Source organism: Diachasmimorpha longicaudata, chromosome 3 (genome assembly GCF_034640455.1).
Source record: "Diachasmimorpha longicaudata isolate KC_UGA_2023 chromosome 3, iyDiaLong2, whole genome shotgun sequence".
Lineage (NCBI taxonomy): Eukaryota > Metazoa > Arthropoda > Insecta > Hymenoptera > Braconidae > Diachasmimorpha > Diachasmimorpha longicaudata.
Window position 1 is genome coordinate 5,446,424 of NC_087227.1, and position 21,782 is coordinate 5,468,205.

General features: G+C 36.1%; 4 protein-coding genes across 7 annotated transcripts; 2 read left to right on the forward strand and 2 right to left on the reverse strand.

The window, feature by feature from the left end:
- Window positions 1-749: 749 nt before the first annotated feature.
- Window positions 750-2,691, forward strand: LOC135160953 (U4/U6.U5 small nuclear ribonucleoprotein 27 kDa protein-like). 2 transcript variants are annotated; one of them, XM_064118137.1, is made up of 4 exons: window positions 750-1,004; window positions 1,603-1,901; window positions 1,962-2,197; window positions 2,505-2,691. In XM_064118137.1, the coding sequence occupies exons 1-4, from the start codon at window positions 931-933 to the stop codon at window positions 2,607-2,609; spliced, it is 714 nt and encodes a 237-aa protein (XP_063974207.1). In that variant the 5' UTR covers window positions 750-930; the 3' UTR covers window positions 2,610-2,691. The 2 variants fall into 2 exon arrangements, with proteins under 2 accessions (XP_063974207.1, XP_063974208.1); XM_064118138.1 differs by having other exon boundaries at window positions 754-1,004; window positions 1,986-2,197.
- Window positions 2,689-8,249, reverse strand: LOC135160950 (integral membrane protein 2B). The gene is made up of 5 exons (XM_064118133.1): window positions 7,924-8,249; window positions 5,529-6,017; window positions 4,535-4,649; window positions 4,304-4,456; window positions 2,689-3,999 (listed from the first exon to the last, which is right to left on the reverse strand). The coding sequence occupies exons 1-5, from the start codon at window positions 8,002-8,004 to the stop codon at window positions 3,884-3,886; spliced, it is 954 nt and encodes a 317-aa protein (XP_063974203.1). The 5' UTR covers window positions 8,005-8,249; the 3' UTR covers window positions 2,689-3,883.
- Window positions 8,250-10,138: 1,889 nt separating this feature from the next.
- Window positions 10,139-16,247, forward strand: LOC135160945 (arf-GAP domain and FG repeat-containing protein 1). 2 transcript variants are annotated; one of them, XM_064118126.1, is made up of 6 exons: window positions 10,139-10,685; window positions 12,403-13,043; window positions 14,388-14,585; window positions 14,712-14,879; window positions 15,351-15,478; window positions 15,568-16,247. In XM_064118126.1, the coding sequence occupies exons 1-6, from the start codon at window positions 10,522-10,524 to the stop codon at window positions 15,619-15,621; spliced, it is 1,353 nt and encodes a 450-aa protein (XP_063974196.1). In that variant the 5' UTR covers window positions 10,139-10,521; the 3' UTR covers window positions 15,622-16,247. The 2 variants fall into 2 exon arrangements, with proteins under 2 accessions (XP_063974196.1, XP_063974195.1); XM_064118125.1 differs by having other exon boundaries at window positions 10,148-10,685; window positions 14,709-14,879.
- Window positions 16,248-16,563: 316 nt separating this feature from the next.
- On the reverse strand, window positions 16,564-21,540 carry LOC135160949 (SH2/SH3 adapter protein dreadlocks). Of its 2 annotated transcripts, XM_064118130.1 has the most exons (4): window positions 20,983-21,536; window positions 19,689-19,830; window positions 17,922-18,859; window positions 16,564-17,681 (listed from the first exon to the last, which is right to left on the reverse strand). In XM_064118130.1, the coding sequence occupies exons 2-4, from the start codon at window positions 19,705-19,707 to the stop codon at window positions 17,460-17,462; spliced, it is 1,179 nt and encodes a 392-aa protein (XP_063974200.1). In that variant the 5' UTR covers window positions 19,708-19,830; window positions 20,983-21,536; the 3' UTR covers window positions 16,564-17,459. The 2 variants fall into 2 exon arrangements, with proteins under 2 accessions (XP_063974200.1, XP_063974202.1); XM_064118132.1 differs by lacking the exon at window positions 19,689-19,830 and having other exon boundaries at window positions 20,983-21,540.
- Between the last annotated feature and the right edge of the window lie 242 nt (window positions 21,541-21,782).

Genomic DNA, 21,782 nt, shown 5'->3' on the forward strand with positions numbered 1-21,782 from the left:
GTGGCGCCGTTGGAACTCCGTCGGGGCAACAGTCGGCGATCCCGCTGCTGGTAATCGTGAAAACATTATAACGGCGACGGAAATTATAAGGTGGAGATAGTTGAAATTTATGGAGTGACTCCGACCGGGAAATTTGGTAGCATGAACTACGATGGTGAGCAGGACTGTTGGTAAGGACACAAGGTACGTGACATGCGATTTGGGGTAACCCATTTACGGTTCATCTAGAGCTCGGGAAAAATTCTAAAGTCGATTTTTTAGTTTTTCGCGCTTTTCGCGTTTTTCCCGGCTCCTCGGCTTCCTAGAGCATAAAGCCTCCAAGTCCAGTTACCCACGTTCTTCGTGGTAATTCTCTACCGACAGGCACGTTCACCATCGTAGTTCATGCCCCACCGTTCCTAAATTTCGCGGTTGTAGTCGTTTCATAGGGGGGGCTCCGTTTGTACTTTTTCAACTGTACAAATGATGAACTGTAGAGAGAATTTTCAAACGGTGAGAGCACCACTGTGCAGGGATTCAACTGTCGAGACAAATATGTGGCTGCACATGTGGACCCAGCGCCAGGGGTACAGCTTGCCTTTTTGTCTCGACAGTTGAATCCCTGTACAGTGGTGCTCTCACCGTTTGAAAATTCTCTGTACAGTTGTTCATTGGTACAGTTGAGAAAGTACAAACGTAGCCCCCCCCCCGGCTATCTTCATACAATTTCCTGCACCATCTACTGTGAAATTTTACAAGCTGTTCAGGAATTACAGGATTTACGTCCAAACACCGTCTTCTCCTAGAGGGGATGATTACCAGCATTGTTTTCGAGCCATCGGGATCATTACCTCAAAATAATATTCACTATTTGATGATGCTGACAAATCATTGTTGACTGTTAATGTTAATTAAATAAGTTTATTAGTTTAGACTTGTATTTCTATCGATATGGCGAGGTACTCGAGTGACTCCGATTCAGATCGGAGTGGAAAATATAGAAAAAAGCATTATAGGAGATCAAGGTAATTGCAAGACAATTTTTCTTTTTTATTGACATTCACCTGATACCGCTATCATCATAGTCTAATCGGGATTTAATGGATATGTTTGCTGTAATTTTTTGGGGGGTTGACGAAAGTGTCAAAATAATATATTGAGGAATAGTTTTTCAAGCGTCTTAATTGCAGAAAATTATCACCAGCAATTTCTAGGTGAGTGAGGGCCAGTCCTTGACCCATCTTTCAGTGATTATAAACATTTACTTGTTCGAATATCAGTGCAATAGGTTTGCTAACGGCTTCGGAATTCCAGTGACAACTGAATAATTACATTAGGGTATTTCGTACTTGATGATCGAGATACAAATAGAGCTAAATTAGGATACAATCTCTTCACTTAACAGTTAATAAATACGAAAAAATAATAAATAATAAAATGAAAAAAAAACAAAATATATGGCAACGTTGTGGTGGATCAAAATACATCCCTTTAGTAGCCCTAATAGTTGATATTTTATTTCCATGATGCCACTATTACAGTTGTACATGTAAATGGAATGTTTTCCGTAACCTATGAACAACATAATTATTGCAAATTATTCACTGAGACTGTTTTGATTAGATCCAGCAGCTCTGACTCCAGCGACAGTTCCTCCTACCGTAAACGATCCTCCAAATATTCAAAATCACGAAGACACCGACGCTCTCGCTCGAAAAGCCGGGATAATCAAAGATCCTCAAAAAGTTACAAGACGTCTGGAGGGAGCTCAAGGGATAGGGATAGGCACAGACATAAATCCCTTGATAGGAATAAGAAAAAAACGAGATCTGCGTCGAGGGAAAAATCCACGAGTAGATCCAGCAGTTCTCAGTCTTACGTCAAAACGACCACCGAGAAGAACATTAATACTCTGGCGAAAGGTAAAATTCACGCCTAGCGTGAGAAAAAAAGTTTTAATGGAAAAAAATAATAATCCTCAGGATTTCTGGGATTTTCACTTGCAGATGAGTTTGCCATCGAGCCAAGAATAAATCCGAACGTTCTGGATGAAATCAATGCATCGGGCTTCACTCAAAAGCAGTTTACGTCATCGGCGCAGAGCAAAGAGAAGAAGCCAAACAAAAATATTGTGATTGGTATAGCTAGTGATGCTATTCAAGTACCTCTAACTGCGACAACCCCCGCAGCGATTTATGAGAGCATTTTTCACACTTCTGTAAGTGCACATGAAGATGAATAATCATTGATCATTTTCGTATCTGGACAATAAACTTACGCTTTTGAAAAATAATCATGAAAATTTAGTCTAATTGGAATTAAGTTATGAACAAAATTGTCTTTTTCGATTATCAGTTTATGAGTAAATAATTGAAATTGTTTGAATTGTTTAAAACGTGAAAAATTTCACATTGTAGACTTCAATTAGTTTTTTTGTGAAATTGTAACTATTAATAAATTATGACAACGTTATGCTATTTCTCTATTTTTTCATTGCTATTTCATTAAAAAAATTGATTTCACAGATTATGATGGATCAAGACGCCCGTTTTGATAGATGGGTAAAAAAACTGTTCAACTTGCGACAGAAAGCTATAACAGAATTATCATCGACCATTACATCTCAGTAATATTTAATATTATCTGATAAATTAAAATCTACGTGGAACGTCAATATGTACAAAGCTGAAATAAAAAAACCCTCAAATATAACATTAATATTTTCTTTATTTTCACCACTCTTACAGTTTAGACATTGATAAATTCGTATTCGAATAATACCTTCTAATGAATATAAGTGACAAAAGTATATCTCATGCATATTAATCTTAACTAATTCAGAGTAAACTTAATTATATAGAAAAATGCTACTGGAATGAAAATCACGTGTAATAACTTCCAAATTAGCCGGGAAATTCATTCTGTCCGTATTACGCAAATATGTATTCAAAGCAATATATACAATGAAAGAGATACAAAACACGTCTGTAAAATACGAGTATTTCCTACGTTTTTTTTTCTCATTAAATAAAATGACATCTACTTGGGTAGGTCTCCGTCAGCCTTACAAATTTTCTGAATTTTCTTCAATCATATTTTGGCTTTACTCATGTCCCTACAAATCTCTAATGATCCTGCAAAAAACACCTAGTAGAAATCCCTCGGAAATGTTAAACAATTCAATCGACTCGGCTTACGATTGAGCGTTTATCGAATGTTCATCACGCCACCGGAGATACTGAAATTTTCGTGATGACCTTTTTGGTGGAACCAACTTTCAGCTACGGAAAAGATTATAACAAAAATTATTACATCTGCGTAAGTTCTAAAATATTTACTCAACACTGATCGGTAATCAGTCGACTGAAACTGTTTCACTATTTCGCAACTGAATTCACAGACGTTCGCTCTTCATCAGATGGAATTGACGAATGGCATTGGGGTATTTCATTCTTCAAGAGTATTAAAAACTCCAGAAATCATTAATTATGGCTCATTAGGTCGTTCTGTAAAAGCTAGACAGCTCTGGTTGATTTTTCAACGCTGTCAAATCCGTGAAGTGATAAATTGTATTCAAGATAAACGTGGAATCTCCAGTAATTATACATTTGTCCAGGGATTCAACGATTTTACGATAAAATTGTAAAACATGTAAAGCTGAGTGAATCCATCAACTGAGATATTGTTTAACGAATCCTCTTCATATCGCTGATTATCTGGACAATCCCATAATCAGGAAGATGAGATGTAATTAAACTGCTTTATCAACTTTTTCTGGAACATGATTGAGTAGTAATTCTGGTTGATGATGGGGGAGGAACAAGTGTTTATTATATCTACTGAGTGACTCTTCTGTCATTTTTTGTTAATATATATGTTTTTAACTTTTTTCTATGCGATTAACTTATTTTGCTGAGGCTTTTTCCAAGACCTCGCCAATGTTGGAGATGTCGTATTCGACGATGTTATTTCCTGCGAATTGACCGAAGAGAACACCGTCAACACTGCGTTTGACAATTCCTGAAAAAGAGATAAAAAATTGAATGCAAATGTTAAAGTATATAAGGAAAACATTTTTTGCTATTAAATCGAATCTTTCAAGGTTTTGAAATTTTTAGTTTTAGATTTGCGTTCTGTCAACTTTTTTTTCGTTCAACTATTTTTGAAGGGTATTTATGTCGATGACAAATTCTATTTTTAATGTGTTATTAATGAATGGGCGGAGTAACAACATTTATTCCACATAATCGGAACACTTCAATGTTCCATGACAAGGTAAATATCCTTGAAATTTGCTTTTCCTCATTAAAACTGACGTAATTACCATTGTTGGAGTTACTGATTTTCTCCAACTGATAAATTGGCATGTGCTTGCACTCTCGAGCAATGTAAGTTCCCACTGATGATCGATCACTGATGGGTGGAATTGTTGCCCTCATAGTCTCCCTGACTACTTCAGTGTTTACCTCGTAGTCTCCTATTAACGGACAAAATATATAATTTTATTGCCTGGCAAAAATGTGTGGACACTATTCGTCGAGTGAGCACTACTCACCGTTGCTCATCCTATCGAGTAGATCGTACATGTTCTTCGGAGGGAGAACTCGCTGTCTGTTCAACGGCATGACAAAGCAGGAGTGACTATCAAGGTCGATAATTCCTGTGAGGTTCTGAAATGGGAAATGGAAAAATTTATAAAGCAGAAAAACTTCTTTAAAAAATATGGGATATTTTTCAGCTTCATTGCACATCAGGAAATTTCGTCTGGCTAATCGGTCTTTACTTATATATAGAAAATCACGCTCTCAAAATGATCAAGAGACAATTGTTTACACGAAAAAAAAACCTTTCATCAAATTTCCATAAATTTTCTAACTGTCCCGAAGACTAAACCAATGTCTTGATAGGAAGAAAGAGATTTCTCAAACCGAGTAAAGTTGAACTAATTCATTGAATCATTTTCTAGCCCCAATTATAAAATATTTCAACTGCACAGCCACTTGAACTGATTGCGAAATGGTTTTCTTGATATGAACCAATTGCCCTCATCTTTCTTACAAGCTTAAAATTATGATTATTAAAATTAATTAAAGGCGTAACTGTTTTTTGCTATTGTGAGAAACTAGGCTTAAACATTTTCCAATCATAAATTTCTTCATACGAGTAAATGTGCGCTTCTCAAAAACTCTTGTTTTCTTACTGCAGACAAGTGAGGGTACATAGTGCCAGTTAAAAATTCATATAGAACTTGGCACAGTCGTCTGTGCAACGCAGTTTGAGAGAAATTCTTGACTCATTTTGAAACTCGCTGGCGCTATGAGAAATTCATTCTCTCAACTGCGAGTAAAAAAATGTTAATTTTGATATGTTATATCATCGACCAATTCTTCAATTATATAAATATTCAACTACAATAGACGTAATAAAAACGAAATTCTAATTAAAATGTCATCGAAATATAATTCAAATGATGTTATGAGCTGAAATATATTATTATAAAAACAAGAATAACGTAATGGGGTAGCATAATCATCGTAATAATTACGTACAATATTGAAATCATGAATGAATCGCCCCTGTCGTCCTCCCCTGAAATCCGGAACATCAATTTCCTCATGTTGATTCTCAAAATCCATTTCCAAGCTCTCTTGGAAGAAATTACGAATATTATTTTCAGCTGATTTTTCAAGCACCAGTGCCTCCCTTTCTGTGTCACGTGCAAGAGTTTTGAATAGGTCACTGTCAGGTGGTATTCCAGCAGCCAATGCATCACTCAACAATGGTAGCTTGTTGTCCATTCGTTCGTAAGGAATGCTGTACCAGCCAGTTCTGAATCTATGCATTTGTTCTCTTGCATAACGCTTGTAGATATAAACACCACCGATGACACCGATGCTCATGCCAAGTAGTGCGGTGAATAACAGACAATAGAGTGTCATTGAATTCGGTCCAAGATTTGGTCTGATCCTACGGAGAATCAGATAATGCCCGGCCATGTCTCGTGGGGGACGTTGAGCCTCTGGATCCCCTTTGTTTTCCTAAATTGAGAAATCGCTCGTTGAAATGGTTTTTCAGATCCTTTGTATTAAACATTTTCATACATTAGCATTTTCCGAAAAGATATTTTTACTTTTTTGAGAGAAATCCCGCGATATTTGACGCATGTGGTAAATGAAACACCAAAATTTTTGACGACTACTATAAATTATTCTTAGTAACTGAGAAAATGGTATAAATACATTTTCATGCGTGGACAGCCTGTTATGGATTTTTATTAATAATTCACCTACTCTAAAAATAGAAACCAAAATAGAGGGCGTCCTATAAAATACGCAAAATGAAGTAGAAATTTTGTAAGTTGATATTTTTCAAAAATGAATTTTGCTCCTTTTCGGACGAAATGCTAATAAATTTTTCAGTACCAGAGGAATGTGTGTATGAAATCAATAAAGACTTAAACGGATTTTATTTTTATATTCCTAACTCGCCTACTGGGGACTATCGCATTATGAGCAATAAAAGTGGAACCTAACATGAATCAAAACTATAAACAAATATAAATTCAGAATTTCGGGTGATTACGAGATTTTTGGAATAGATTTGCGTCGAATGTATCACTATTTTTCCTTCCTTCGACGCTCGTCCTTCCAACTAACAATCAAATTCCTGAATTCAAAACAGATTTGATTTTTGTATTATTAGTTCCCCTGCTGGCAGACTAAAAGAGACATAAATGTGGAGTACAATATGAAGATGTATAAGGAAGTCAATAACTAATGCACAATAGATAGCACTCAGTAAAATAAGACAAAGGAATTTCTGTAATATTTTAGAGCTGATAAGGAAATATTTTTAGGGGATTAACAGCGACTTTTAGAGATTGTTGTAATGTCCCCAGAGATATCCTCCTTTCTCAACGTTATGCAGGTGATTCATCAGTTTGGGTTTTTTATCTATAGATTGCTCGATAATTTGAATGCTTTTAAACAATAAAAAAATGCGAACGGTTCCTAAGAGCCTTTTTGTTTAAGATTTAATGTACAAGTATTTCGAAAAAAAAAAACGTCAAGTAATTGAATATCGTTCAGTGTTAAAACAACGTAGAAGAATGAAAAAATTCTTGGAGTGTCTACGCTTTTTGATACATAATAACTAAATAAATTTTGATAAACAAAATTTCATAACGAATGGTGAATAGCCGATGTCGACACGAGAGTAAAATCCATTTTTGTCAGAAGTATCAAACCAATATTTTTAATACAAATATGGGAGAAATGGACTTTTTAGCCGCCTCAAGCGAGGGGAAGTGCATGTAAAAAAGTTACTTTTTCGTACAGCAAGATGAAGTACATAACATGAGTTCCAACTTCATTTGTCCCCAAATGCGTCTGAAGAGTGCAAAGCCAGGAGAATTAAAAAATATTCAGAGAAATCCACACCACTGAACTCTTTCAATTAGTCTGTCATTCTCTTATCAAACAAGCTGTGGAAAACATCCCTGATATTCCCAGGGAGGGAAACGTGAGACAGCTTATCAAAGCAACGCCCCGCTATCATGACGTAGCTCATCATCTTCTTTTAATGATGTATAGCAACAACAGCTCTGAATAAAAAACGCAGTTTCTCTCAAAATTGTGTGCTGACGCCCAGAGATGAAAAAATGCTTCCAATGGGAATCAAAAATACAATAAAAAACGACCTTTCGAGCCTTCGACATTGTTGTTTACCGTGAGTCGACTGTACTATTGTGTATATGACTAACAATGGCCCCTCTGAAAATCAAAATATTATGAACTAGTGCAGGAAGTCTTCCACCATTTCCTCACAGATAATTTCCCATCTCAAGCATTTTTTCATTCTCAAATGGGTTTTCGTTACGAGTTTTGGAGCTGTGAATAATTGTCATTTTCTTGTGGCGATGAAAAAAAAATAAAGGAAACCAACCGTCGACTCATCCACAACTAATGGCTGCTCCATTTTATCCGTCGACTTCTTCTCCAGCATCGCTTTGGTGATGACCGTCATTTTGAGTAATGCTCGTACTTCACTGACAAAATTCACTGAATCTAAATCGCCAGTTCCAGATTAGCTAGAATCTCCAATACTTTGACACGTTCCAGGGCTTGAGATATCGAGAATAAACACTGGATTAATGATTTTCTATCGGAAAGGAAATTACAAACACGACCACCGGAATCTGATTGATCGAGTGACAACGGCGCCTGTCTCAACTTGCACTAGTTCTGCTTTTTTTGCTTCTGCTGCACTGACTGTATCTCCAGGATAAGGTACGAAACAGAGGTATTATGAAGCCAGAAAGAGGGGACTAGTTCTCACAGACGCCACGAGGTAGCGCAGCAACCTTTTTGGCAGAAGGCGATGCACAGCGGGGGGGGGGGGCTCCGTTTGTACTTTCTCAACTGTACAGAAAATTTTCAAACGGTAAGAGCACCACTGTGCAGGGATTCAACTGTCGAGACAGAAATGTGGCTGTACATGTGGACCCAGCGCCACATGTACATCTTACCTTTTTGTCTCGACAGTTGAATCCCTGCACACCGGTGCTCTCAACGTCTGAAAATTCTGTGTACAGTTGACCATTTGTACTGTTGAATAAGTACGAACGGAGCCCCCCCCCCTCCCGAGATAGTTGTCCAGCATTTGGGCAAAGCACATAGACCATAGCACAGGCCCAAACCAATGTTAGTACCAACCCCGGCGGTGGGAGGCGCTACCGTCGACTCTGGTGTCTGGTGGCGACGAAGACAGAATCGTATGTTGATAAGAGACAAGTGACTTCTTTGCGTGAACTGAACTAATTGTATCGTTTGTACTAAGTTTGTACCCATTCGCATTGAGATAAAAATCTCAAATAATTTAAAAGCCAATATTGGCACTGCTAATTTATTTTCGAAATGATGAACAAAATCTTAAAGACTTTCATTCACGTATTTATGACTCACTAAAATATTTGAAGAGTTAGTGTCAATATCCCCCCACTTTCCCTGTTAATATCCCTTTTCGAAGTTACATATAATTATTCACTGATTCACATAATTTGGTTGGTGGAATGGTTTCGACGTTTTATCAAACTTTTCTGAAAATCCACAACACTTTAATCAAAATGTACAACAGTATCAGTTAATGATTCTATAAATACGCAAATACGCAATAAGATCATCAGAAATTGATCCCACTTGAGAATGTGAAATGAATCATCAATTATAGATCATCGAGTCATTAACAAAATTACTGATAAATTGAGTCCTATCCGTCTCACGTGTGGAAGGCGTGAAATCGATTACTTTATTTATCCAACAAATAAAGTATTGGATTAAAATGGTTCTGCGTAGAATTTCAGGAATACGATTTTTTAATTCTCACTTAATGATGTGACCAGGGTCAAGACCCATTCATACGAAAACAATTAAGCAGCATAAACAAAAATATTTTTTAAAAACATCGTTTTCCGATTTATATTTTCTTTTTCATATTAAAATAACGTAGAGAAATCTTTAAATACCTGTATTACAAGAAACAATCCAGATAATCGATGGACTTTTTACTGAAAATAAAATTAAGGTAAAACAATATACAACTGAACAAAAGAAATCAAGTTAAAGAAATTTTTTAGCAAAAAAATTAGCCACAAAATTCTCAATAAAAAAATGATTTAAGTTGAATTTTCCTAGTTTGAAATATAATAACTTCCCGATAGGAAAAAATGTCCTCTTTACAAAGATAATCAAACAAATACTTCAAATTAACCATAAAATTACCTTAAATACCGTCGTACTCAAGGATAACATTTAGCGCAAAAATAGGACAGCTCAGACCTTCAGACGACGGTCAACCACAAGTTGCTTATGACAAATAGCGTCAGAATTAAATAAATAAATAAAAGTCAGCCTCTCCTTTATCCAAAAGCTAATTATTTAAGCCACGTTGTTTCCAAGTGAGTCTGATGATTTTTCTAATTCGCCCGCCACTAGGCACACCGCGATGGCTTCGCGACCTAAAGCCGCCATTGCTCTCCACCATACATGTTCCCCTCCAAAACCCCAAAGTTCCAAACACGCTTATCTCAGTGTTATCACCTCCACCCCCACTTCCAGCCCTCCCAATTAATCCCCAAACTTGAATAAATGCCATAATAATCACCGTGGGAATATTCTCTCCTCTGAATCATACCTCCCACTCCAAACGTTTCTCTAACCGTGTCAAAGGTGTCAAACAATCTGTTCAATTCCTCCGAACAGTTAAAACCGATGTCTTTCCGAACCCCTCGGTTATTTACACGACAGCAGACGACAGTGAACCGACGACAGAGGCAGAAGGGGCCTGTTCTTATCTTTTTGTCTCTGTTCAGTCCAGTGCTCGGGTGAATTGACTCAGTTGTCTCAGTTCCGCGAGTGCAGTTGCTGAGGTATCTCCGTGGCCGTTACCTTTCCCCCTGACATAAAAAAAGACGCACAGAAAAAAACGAATAAAGAACCAAACGGTCAGAGTGCCCTGGTACCCGTGTAGGAAGCGAGCTAAATCATGGCGTCAGCAAAGAGAAAGCACGACGAGAAACATCTGAAAATACTCCGGGAACTAGTGTCACAAGGTGGTAATAAAGAGTGTTTCGATTGCAGACAGCGTGGACCAACGTACGTAAACATGACAATTGGTTCATTCGTCTGTACCTCATGCTCTGGGATGTTGTGAGTATTAAAAATCAGTTTAAACTTCATCATGCCAGTGTCTAACCATTTACATAAGAATCATTTAGCGCCAAATAGCACGAATAGCGATCAAAAATACACTGAAACCCCGTTACCCACTCTCGTTATTATTTACCAGGTGCTAATTATCCCAGTCCCATTCAGCTCCTGAAAAGAAATCATGTGGACAGAGAGGCATCAATTGACAGGTCATTTCATTGTTGAGGGAGGCTAGGGTAACGTGGACTTGATCTTCTTCGAAATGTTGATGACGTCTGTAGTTGTTCATCGAGTGGAATTATTCTTTTTCTGCTAAAGTCTCGCCCCTTCTGAAGGGCCTAGACTGACCCCAATTCACAAATCAGTGTCTTAGGTGTGGATCTGTCTGAATAATTGACATTGTTCAGGGTCTTAACGGTTCACGAACCACTGTCGAAGGCTGTTGGTGGCTTTTCTTCAGTAAATCCTGTCATTTTCAAGTTCTCTCTGTTTTTTTTTAAATAGAAAATTTTCTGCATCTGTATAGTGCACACCTCCAGAGCGAATAGCTTCTCAACAATGTCGCGTGTTTAGATTTTCTATGGCGATAATGAGGTAGAGAGCATGAGTGCACTCGGCTCGGCAGAAATAAAGCAACAAACCTCAAGAAAATAATTCGTCATATCTCCTTAGTCACACACGTTGCTTTTTTTTTTCGTTTCTCATTGATTCATGCGGGAATTTCGCTGTTCCATATGCAGCACTTCGTTTACGTCTGCAGTGAAATGATTGACGATTTGTCATTCCGTTAGGGGCTCTCATAATATGAGTTCGGGCTGTTTGAATTCCTCGGATTCTAGATAAACCCTTTTACTTCCTTGTTGCGGTGATAAAAGAAGTGGGTTGATTTTTTTTTTGTTTGAGGATACAGAGATTCCGGGGGAGGCAATATATTCGTGCTTCCACTTGATATTTAAGTGAATTCTATTTTGAGCTAATGGCAGTGTCGCAATTTTATTGCATCAGAAGTTGCTATCCATGAACCTTCTCACCCTTTTGATAAGACGACTTAATGTCGAGAGATGCATTTCCATGATTTCCTGATTTAATGCAGAAAGAAATTAAATACTCGTATTGAGAGATTTAATGAGAAAACTTTGGACGTTCTCTGCGACATTCTGGTGAAGATATTTAATGGATGAATGACTGTTTCAGTTGGTTTTTATTATAAAATCCGTAGCTATTGATTTTACCTCCTTTTAACTGACTTTTTAATGGTTTTTTCAGACCACGGTCGTAAAAAGAGTGACATAATTCTGCGTAGAAAACTCTGGAGTTTTCAGCTGTTGTAGTTTTTTGAAAATTTTGGAAATTAATTTCATGACTTTTAGGTGCGAATTTTTTATAGGATAATTTTCAAATCAACGAAAAAAAAATAATGTCTGATTTTCGTACATCTTTTGTCGCCATCTGTCAGGCATAAAAAACGTTTTCAGACAAAAGTCTTGGAGTTTGAAAAATAAAAAAATAGTTATGGCCTTTTACGTAATGCCTATTGTGAATTGAAAAAAAATATCCTGTGGAAAATTATGCTATTCCTGTTAGATTCCCCGAAATTCATAAAAAATATCTCAAAATAAACATGGACTTGACCCAGTTTACTGCTTTGTAACTGAATTTATTGGAATTCCTCGGAGAGAATCTGTATAAATGTGAGATTTTTAATGATTGATTGTAGGAGAGGTTTGACACCTCCGCACAGAGTAAAATCAATCTCCATGGCGACATTTACCCAAGAGGAGATTGAGTTCATAAAGGAGCGGGGAAATGAGCACTGCAGAAGGATATGGCTTGGTCTGGTGAACGCAAATAATCAGCCGACCTTAGACACTAAAGACGAGCAAAAAATGAAGGATCTCATGACAGCGAAGTACGAGTTAAAGAGATACTACTTGGATCCATCGATGGCCAGTGAAAATAATTCTCCTCAAACAGTGGAGAAAAGTCGACTGTATAACGACAAACTGTCGTTATTACCCAAAACTCTAGCTGATAATTCTCCTAAAAATCGTTCCCTCGATGCTAATTCAACGCAGAATGCAAACACATTGCAAAAACCAAATCAGAGGAAGGTGTTGAATGGGGGAAGATCTAATCAAAGTATACCGAGAGTACCTAATGTTGGCACTCTGCCAGTGTTATGTACGCCGAATGGGAAGAAGAAAAATATTGAACCCGTTGATGCTTTTACCGCTGATTTCGCTGACTTCAGCCGAGCCCAGGACTCATTCGCATCCACTACGTCACGCTTCCCTCCGCCCATTGAACAGCCGTCCTTTGCTAATTTTGATAATAATCCGGCGTTTGATTCAACACAGAGTGAGTTGTACATTTATCATTTTCCAGGAAACTATTAAATCGGTGATTATCGATAATTATGAGGAGAATTTGCAATCATCAAGGAAAAATTGAGGATTAAAGAAATCCTCAAGGAAGTTTTTTTTTCTTTATTGATGCCTATGATGATGCGAATTTCTTCCTTGAAGAATAATTGAAAAGTCCATCTGCGATTGTAATGAAATCCAGCTACCAGTTTTTTTAAACTTTTGTGTTTGACATTGTAACATTTTATGAGATCAAATGGAAGTCAATTCGGGAATGAGATCTGCATTGGATAAAGAAAATATCCTCTGGAGATGTTCTAGGGGAAATCGCCGAGTGTAATAAATTCGTTCGCTAAGAAAAAATATGTTTGATCGACTTCATTTTGAAACACATTTTTTTATGTGGGAAACTTTCAATTTACGAATTTTGTAGTTTAAATTCGGTTAAATTTAATTAGCGAAAAAATGTCGCTGAGGTAAAATACGAAATTGATTTTCTTGTCTAGTTTCATGTATGAAACTAGGTATGAAACTAGGTATGATAATGCAATTTTCTTCGGCGAAACATTACGAAAAAGTCAGTGCGTGATTGTGAAGAAATGCCATTGTCGATGTTTTTTGGAATTTTATGACTGGGATCGTAACATTTGATGAGATCAAATAGAAGTCAATTCAGGAATGAGAAGTGCACTGAGGAAAATAAACACGCTCTATAATAATTCTGGGGAAAATTGTAACGAGTTATAAATACTGTTTCGGTGAAAAATATTTGCGTCGTAATTTTTTAGGTGTTTCAAAAAATTGTTATGAAGGAAGAGAAGTTTTTTATTGAGACTATTCCGTACTCAAATATGTGAGATGACTTCAAGCGAATTTTAATGAGGATGCAGTAGGACATTTGTGGCTTGAGAACAAAACATCGTTAAGTTAACATTGCAAGAAATATTTTTAAAATGACAAATTTATTCGGGACTTTGACAATCTACAATTTCTATTCTTATCTCCTTCAATGTCGGACACAACTATTTTTGTTTAAATTTATAACGTTGTATAATTCTCCAGAAATAGTGAATTATGACTATTTTATTATATTTTAATTCATTTCAATTTGTTTTTCCGGAGAGATGTAGTAAAATAATGATTTTAATCGAGTAGTACAAATAACCATCTCTTCATGACAATTTAATGCCCAAAAATTTTCAAAATCTCATGTTGATAAACCTTGTAATGACGGTAAATAGCTCCGAAGATGCGTAATACCTGGCGATGATGTCATTGGAAAGTTTATTTCCCCCAGCCTCTCTCCCCTGTACAGTGACTTTTATTTTACCATCTCCAGATACTGACTTATCAGCAACATTCACGCAAACCGGGAAACCCTACATGTCCAATTTCAATGGGATCAATGCCCCACCATCAGAAGACCGATATGCAGCCTTGAAGGACTTGGACTCGATGATGAAAAAGACGCAGTTGAAAGAGGACACACCCACTGCCACTCTGGCATCTCCGCCGTGGATAACGAATAACTCGAACAGTAAATATTTTTCAATGACTTTTAATTACCATTTGTCTATTGTGAGAACAAAGAAGTGCAAAATTGCAAAATAGAGACGTTTTTTTGTTTTCAAAGTAACGTTTGTAATTTTATTATTTTCAGCAGGTCTCTGGGGCAATGATCAGAGCCACGTTATTTCAAATCCATTCACAGGAACCGACTCGTGGCGACCATCGCTACATGTCATGAACAATAATAATATGCAATCTGTGGACAATACGATCTGCAGTCCTGCGAATCCATTTAGACAAATGCAATTCCCGGTTAACAATGGTGAGCACTTTGTAATTAAAAGTAATGTATTCCTTTTTTTTAATTATTGCTGTCAAAATATTTCTCAATTTTAAGAAATTTCATTCGTGAAAATTCAATTAATTAATTGACTCGCTGATTATTCCTAGCCTGATCAATAATTCAAAAAAATTGGGATATTTTTGTCGTCCTGTTATTCAAAAATAAAAAATTCCATTGAGTTATCAGGGAAATGTAAACAAATGTGATATTAACTGAAGGATATTTTGTTCCTCGTTCCTGAATTCTCATTTTCTAAATATGGTAATCATTAATTTAGCAGGATGCAACATAATGTCGCGAGCATTCTTCCAGGAAATAATTTGTGGATTCAAAAAAAACATGTCATATCAAGCAAAGCAATAATAAATATTTGTTTATATGTATGTTTATTGAAACCAATAGAATTGTAACTATAAAATTATCAAATTATTATCATAAAATTTCGTCCAGAATCCCAATGGATATCCTTTGGATCTCAAAATACCAGTGAGGTACATCCATCTAGTCAAGTGATGACTCCACTCCCCGGAAAAGTCTGGCATCCGACAGTAACCGCTTATCAGGCAAACCCTTTCATGGTGATAATTTACATTTACACTTCTCTCCATTCATGATCAAGCTCTACACATTCATAATGGATATAAATATACTGGAATTTTGTTTGTAGGTGGGCACTGGTGTGGGAAATCCGGCAAGGAGTTCGAACAATCCATTTTTATGATTAGAAGCGAGAAAGAATGTTCGAGTTGTGTGAGCTAATGAACAAAATTAATGCAATATTGACAAAAAAAAAATAATCCTTTGACAATTTTAAATCGTATATTCGTAGATTAGACGATGAGATTTTTCGAAAAAACAAAATAGTTCCTTGACATGACTTTTGGCTGAGAATGCCGTTAACATTTTATTCTTTTAAAAAAGAAGCCTCTCTTTTAGTTCTTCGGCCTTAATTTTATATTGTTATTTCGCGTAAGAAACGATATGAAAAAGAAACCTAAAGTGAACTTATTTATGAAACTATTATACACGTTAAATAAAGAAACTACTATTTGTTACTAAATCATGTGTTTTCTTTTAATTCTCGGAAAACATTGAGATGAAAATAAAAATATGTAAAAATGTCAAAAGTGACTGATGAGAGCCAGTGATCAAAAGTAATTCTAATAAATGAAAATTATCAATCTATGTGATTTTAAACTGGGTGAAAATGTCATTAACATTTCTCTCTAAAAAAGCCTGTCTTGTATTTCTTCGGCCTTTATTTTTAATTCGCAAATGAAAACTAATGTAAACTTATTTATGAAAATATTACATGCGTTGAATAAAGAAATTAATGTTTGTTATCAAGTTATGTTTCTTTAATTCCCAGAAGAACATTCACATGCTAAAAAATACTGACAAAAAAAAAGTGAAATAAAATTTGAAAATTATACGATCGCAGATAAAAGAGTTTCGAGAAATATTTGTTGGAATCCACTCAATATTTTACCCATCATTTAAAAGATTCAGAAACAAAGAGAAAATGAAAGCTGATGTCGACTTTTTCGTCAACCTATGATACACCTCGAATAAAGACATTTGTAATTCTTACGAAACCACGATATTTATTCTAAAAAAAAACAAAAAATATAATTGAAAATACAAAAAAAATCCCGAAAATCGGTCACACTTAAATATGATTTATTCACTTAAAAAATTGTATCTAATAAATACAAAATCACAAATGGACATTTAGTCTTTGCTGTTCATTTTAATAATCATTTTTACTATTCGAAAACCCAATTGTCGATCGATCCCACTCGATCCGCATATAAATACACGGTTTTGTTGTATTAATGAATTAATTGATACACTTGCAGGCTAGATTACGTGTAATTGTTGTTCTGTTTGTTTTCTCCAATATATTATGGTAATAACATGATCAGTCGTGTCACTGTAGTACAATTACATTTGATATAAAAAAGAGTGATAGAAGAAGCCACGTGCCAACTATCATGGGAAAGGGCTATCAGCTGCCACAGCTCCACTGTTTCGTTCTTAGTTCATTTTCATCATATATAAAACTTTTTTTTAGCTTTTCTGTTATTAATTTTATCTAAAAATTTGGTTGGAAGCTCCAACAGATCATTGCGTATTACTTAGTGTAATAAATTAATTAGCAGTTAAATTGACAAAATTAATCAAAAACACTAATATATGAGGTTTCGTTTTCCTTTTACTCCAATTGTGTTAATTGTTATTAGCGTTTTTCACTCTGAGAATTATTGCATATATATAAATAACGAATACGTTATTTAAATTTTAAATAATTGGAATATCAATTGTTTTTTTCCAACTAAAAGTATTTCATGCAGTTGATGAGGGTCTGGAGATATTCAAAATTATAATAAATTATTGTTCATTTGGTGGAAGGAGAAATGAATCATTAGCTTGCCAATAATTCGCAAATGGAAAAACGTTGTAAGTATAAATGTACGAGATTGATATTGAATAATTACTAGGCTGCCCGGGTTTTTATTCTCTTAATCATCCTGAGATGATTCATCCGTCCGAGTCATCTTAGCAACCATTGCTATTGGAATTACCTTTCGGCAGGGGACGCACCAAGTACAATTTTTCTCCCTGCTTGTTGGTATAAATAGGTGCTCGTTGATAATGATCAACGAGTTGATCGAGTGTGTGGAATTTTCTTTGACCGATACAATATAGAGCACCTTCCACGTGCACCCTGAAGTGTTTATTGCGACCAGGTGCTTTTAGAGAGACCGAGTAATCGCCCATCTGTAATTCAAGACAACATAAAGGTCATCCATGAACTTAATGAGATATGTCACGGAAAAAAATAATAAACGATCTTTTCATCAACAAAATGAGGTTTTCTGAAAATTATTACAAATTGACAGGAGAGTTGGTTTTAAAATTTTAGTGTTGGAAGTTGATATAGAATTAACGACAAAATTAATTGAAAAAGTAAAATATTCCGATAACTTTTCTAAAAAAATTCCAGAAATATAAACTCACATTGGTCTCACTGTCTCTTATAAGAAAATCTCCGTCATGTCCATGCTGATTGAGTAGATTATCGCACTGTGATCTCGTAATGCTGCCATAATACCACGGTTTTCCCACAAGATGAGGCCTGTCACCAGGATCTGGCCTTCGTTCCAACGAATCCCCAGTGCTAATTTCACTACTTGTCATTCCTCGATCACGATAAGGTTGTGTTAAATATTCACTCAACTCCTGTAAATAATTTCTAGGCACAAGACCAATCTGTCCCTGTCCATTTCTGGCTTTGTACCACTCTGGATCAGCTGGTGGACGATCGAGTATCTCCAGTCTGTCACCCTTCTCAAATGACAATTCCTGATCGTTATTCGATGAGAATGAGTAAAGTGCAACAACGATATCAAGCACATTCTCAGCCATTGCATAAGTGTGAAGTGTATCATCAGCATCTCCCTCCTCTTGCGTATAATTTGATGGAAACCAACCAGCCTGTGTTCCACTCTGTCCCCTCCACCAGCCATCGTTACTCTTCTCAAGAATTAGAATACGTGTACCCTTTACCAATGATAATTCATCAGCCTGTTGTGCTTGATAATTATACTTGACAACAGCTGTGCCAATGGCTTCACTAGGATCAGCTGGCAATCTACGTGCCATTATTGGTGATTCAACAGCCCGTGACGGTGAATTACCGGACGGCAGTGTCTTTGAACCCGAGCCCTTTTTAACCTTCTTCTTTATACTGTCAAACAGGGACGGTTTTTCCTTTTTAACGTAATTACTCGGCACATAGCCGGCTTGTCCACGTGCACTTTGGACTCTCCACCAGTGCTTTGAATCATCAAGCAGCAGGTAACGCTCGTTCTTACGTAGATCGAGCTCCTGGGCACCCTGGGCATTGTAGTCGTACTTGGCGACAACGTAGCATACGTCGTCTTGGTTCGTCTTGCCTGGATAAATTATTTGGTCGTATTAATTCATTGGTCATATGGTAGATTTTCTTGGTTGATAATTCACCATTGAAGTGATAAAACTAAGTGATAAAGCTGTTTATAATTTATGTCTTTAATGCTAAAACTGGACTGAGTTTCCAAAGATGTTGGAGAAGAAATAAAACAACAATTTGAGTAACTATAGTTTACGATGCTCCATGTTCTATAACTATTTTAGATTCGTCAGGGTCATGACTCGATGAATGTTGAATGAACGGTTCTCCAACATTCTTGGAAATCATTGTGGAATTTATTAAATGTAGGGGTGATTCAGGAGGTTGATTAGAAAATATCACGTGCAATTTACTAATGATTGATTCATATTTCATTGCCCTTCATGAAGAAAATTATCAATTCATTAGGGAAGTATTCCAGTGAATATATTCAGCACTTTTTTCATAAATATTTATACACGATTTTCCATCAGTTTTAAACTACATAATCAGTAATATTAAATTTTCCTCGATACGTTCTACCACTCCACAATACAGAGAGAAAAAAAAATGTTGTCAGATAAATTTAATATGAACCAAAAAATCGATACAGAAGAAGAAGTCAACTTTCCAAATGGAAAATCGTTATTCCTCGTCATCGGCGATTGGATGAATTAGTTTTCACCTGATCAAACTGTTGAACTGGTCACAATTTTTATTGAAATCCTTGATATTTCCAAAAATGTTATTTTTTCGGTCCATGAACATGTTTTCGTACTCTCTTAGTGCGAAACTTGTGACAAAAAAAGGCGAAAAAGCGGTAATACAGATAAAAATAAAATAAAAAAACGTACCATGCTTCATGGCTGCCATGTGCAAATATTAAGATATTTATGTCCGAGACTGGGCCGAGAGAGCGACAAAACAGCTACTCACGTACTACTCGTATGAATCTCAAATCTGCTTGTGTCGTCGGCAGTGCAGCAGGCATTCTCCCTATTTTATTTTGATTCTTTTATTTTACTGAATAATCACTTATTCTTATTCGTAGAAATACTTTGTTGTCTGACCACATAGCTTTTATATTCTCTATTCATTTACTGATGCACTATCTTACTCTTTGCTTCATTTATTGCATACAAGTGCATCAGTGACACTTTGGGACAAACAAATGTCAAGTTTAAAGATCATAATCAAAAAAATTATCACGGTTGAATACTAGTCATTAAATATGGGTTTTAATTCGCGTTAACACAGTCTGCATGAGCCTCATATTAAAAATTAGGCACATCCAACAGTAAACAAACAGTTCTGTGACTATTAGTCGAGAATTAATGACCGATAAAATATGTACAGCTCATTTTTTATTGTGAAAAACGTGTAATGACTTGCCTCTGCTGCCTAAGCACATTTACCTACAACTAATCAAGTTATGAATTAATCATGCTAATCATGCCTTCAAATTCATCAATTTTGAATAATTGAGGATATCCAAATTTTTGGGGGGGGTAATAAAAACATCTTTTTACTTAAATTAATACAGTGGCAATTCAGACTAGTAAATGTCTTTTTCAGAGGACACAATGATGATCAAAAACAATAAAATTGTAATTGTTCCATAATTTCATCCAGCTCAGTCCAAAAACAGTCTTAAACTTTCTTTTCAGACATCCTAAACGTTTTCTATGAGTTCAATATTGAGATTTTAATTCATGCCTGAAAAAATTAAAAAATAAAATTATTGTAAAGCGTTTGGAAACTAAGGGACACGTAATTCTTAAGTAAACGCTCTAATCACCGATCAGTCAACATACTTGGATATCCTTAATCTAAAAAACAATAAAAAAAATTAACAACGAATAAGAAAGCATTAATCTACGCAAATCCAACTGAATTTGTCAGTGGTCTTTTCATTCCAAGACTCAGAATTACAAAAATTAATTTGAAAAATAAACTCAATTATTAATTAATGTTACGACAGCTTTGTATCGTAAGAATAATTCCACAACATCGACCAAACTACATTCAATAAATGTGCCGAAAGGCAGCTTGTGATAACCAATCATTACGACATAAAAAAAAATCTATCCACACTACAAAAATCGTTATTTACACGATGTGGCATATCACCATGAAAATTGATCTTACCAATTTTTAAGCTCGACATATTCCTGCATATAATTTTCTGTGAGTGAATATTAGGTGGACAAGGCTTGTATTCCCCCACCCCTCGGTACGACAGCAGCAGCCATCAAGCGAGACACTAGAACATGGGGGGATCGACTCGTTTTATATGGGGAGCCGAAACCGAAGGGGGGAAAAAATAAAATAAAAGACTGAAAATATCAGGACAATGTCCCCGCGTCAATTCGCCAATTCATTCACAAACTTATCAACTTTTGACTGTCAAAACTGATGAAACAGTCATTGAATTCCTCGTGCACTGAACACTAGCCCAATTTTTGCCGATCGTTTGGTTTTTTTTTTAATTCCAGTAGCGTGTCGGCAGGACTCGAATCCCTCGTGTTTTAATAAATTTCCTTTCACTCTGACGATGCTCCTACTTGGACTTTTTTAAAGGAATTCACTGAACACTTGTGCGCTTAGCGAGGTGAATAGAGTTTCGGAATTGAGTGTGCAGGGGGACCCCTCCCACGAAGCCGACAAGACCCACCCTTGTTAAAATCCAAGTGATCGTAGAGACCCTCGGAGTGAGAGTGTTACGAACCCAGTTACGGCCTTGTACACCGTACATTCAAGTTGACGACGCTACTGTGGAGTTAGGGTGTTCGACAGCTGCCGTTATCCTCACTGTCAACTGCGCAAACTCACAGCTGCAGAGGGACATTAATAGTGAATTAAAAAATTGCTTGGGGCTCGGAATTTCTCGGGTTTTTTGGGGTTATTTTGTATTTGTCTTTCCGAAGGCGAGGGCAATGCTGGAATCC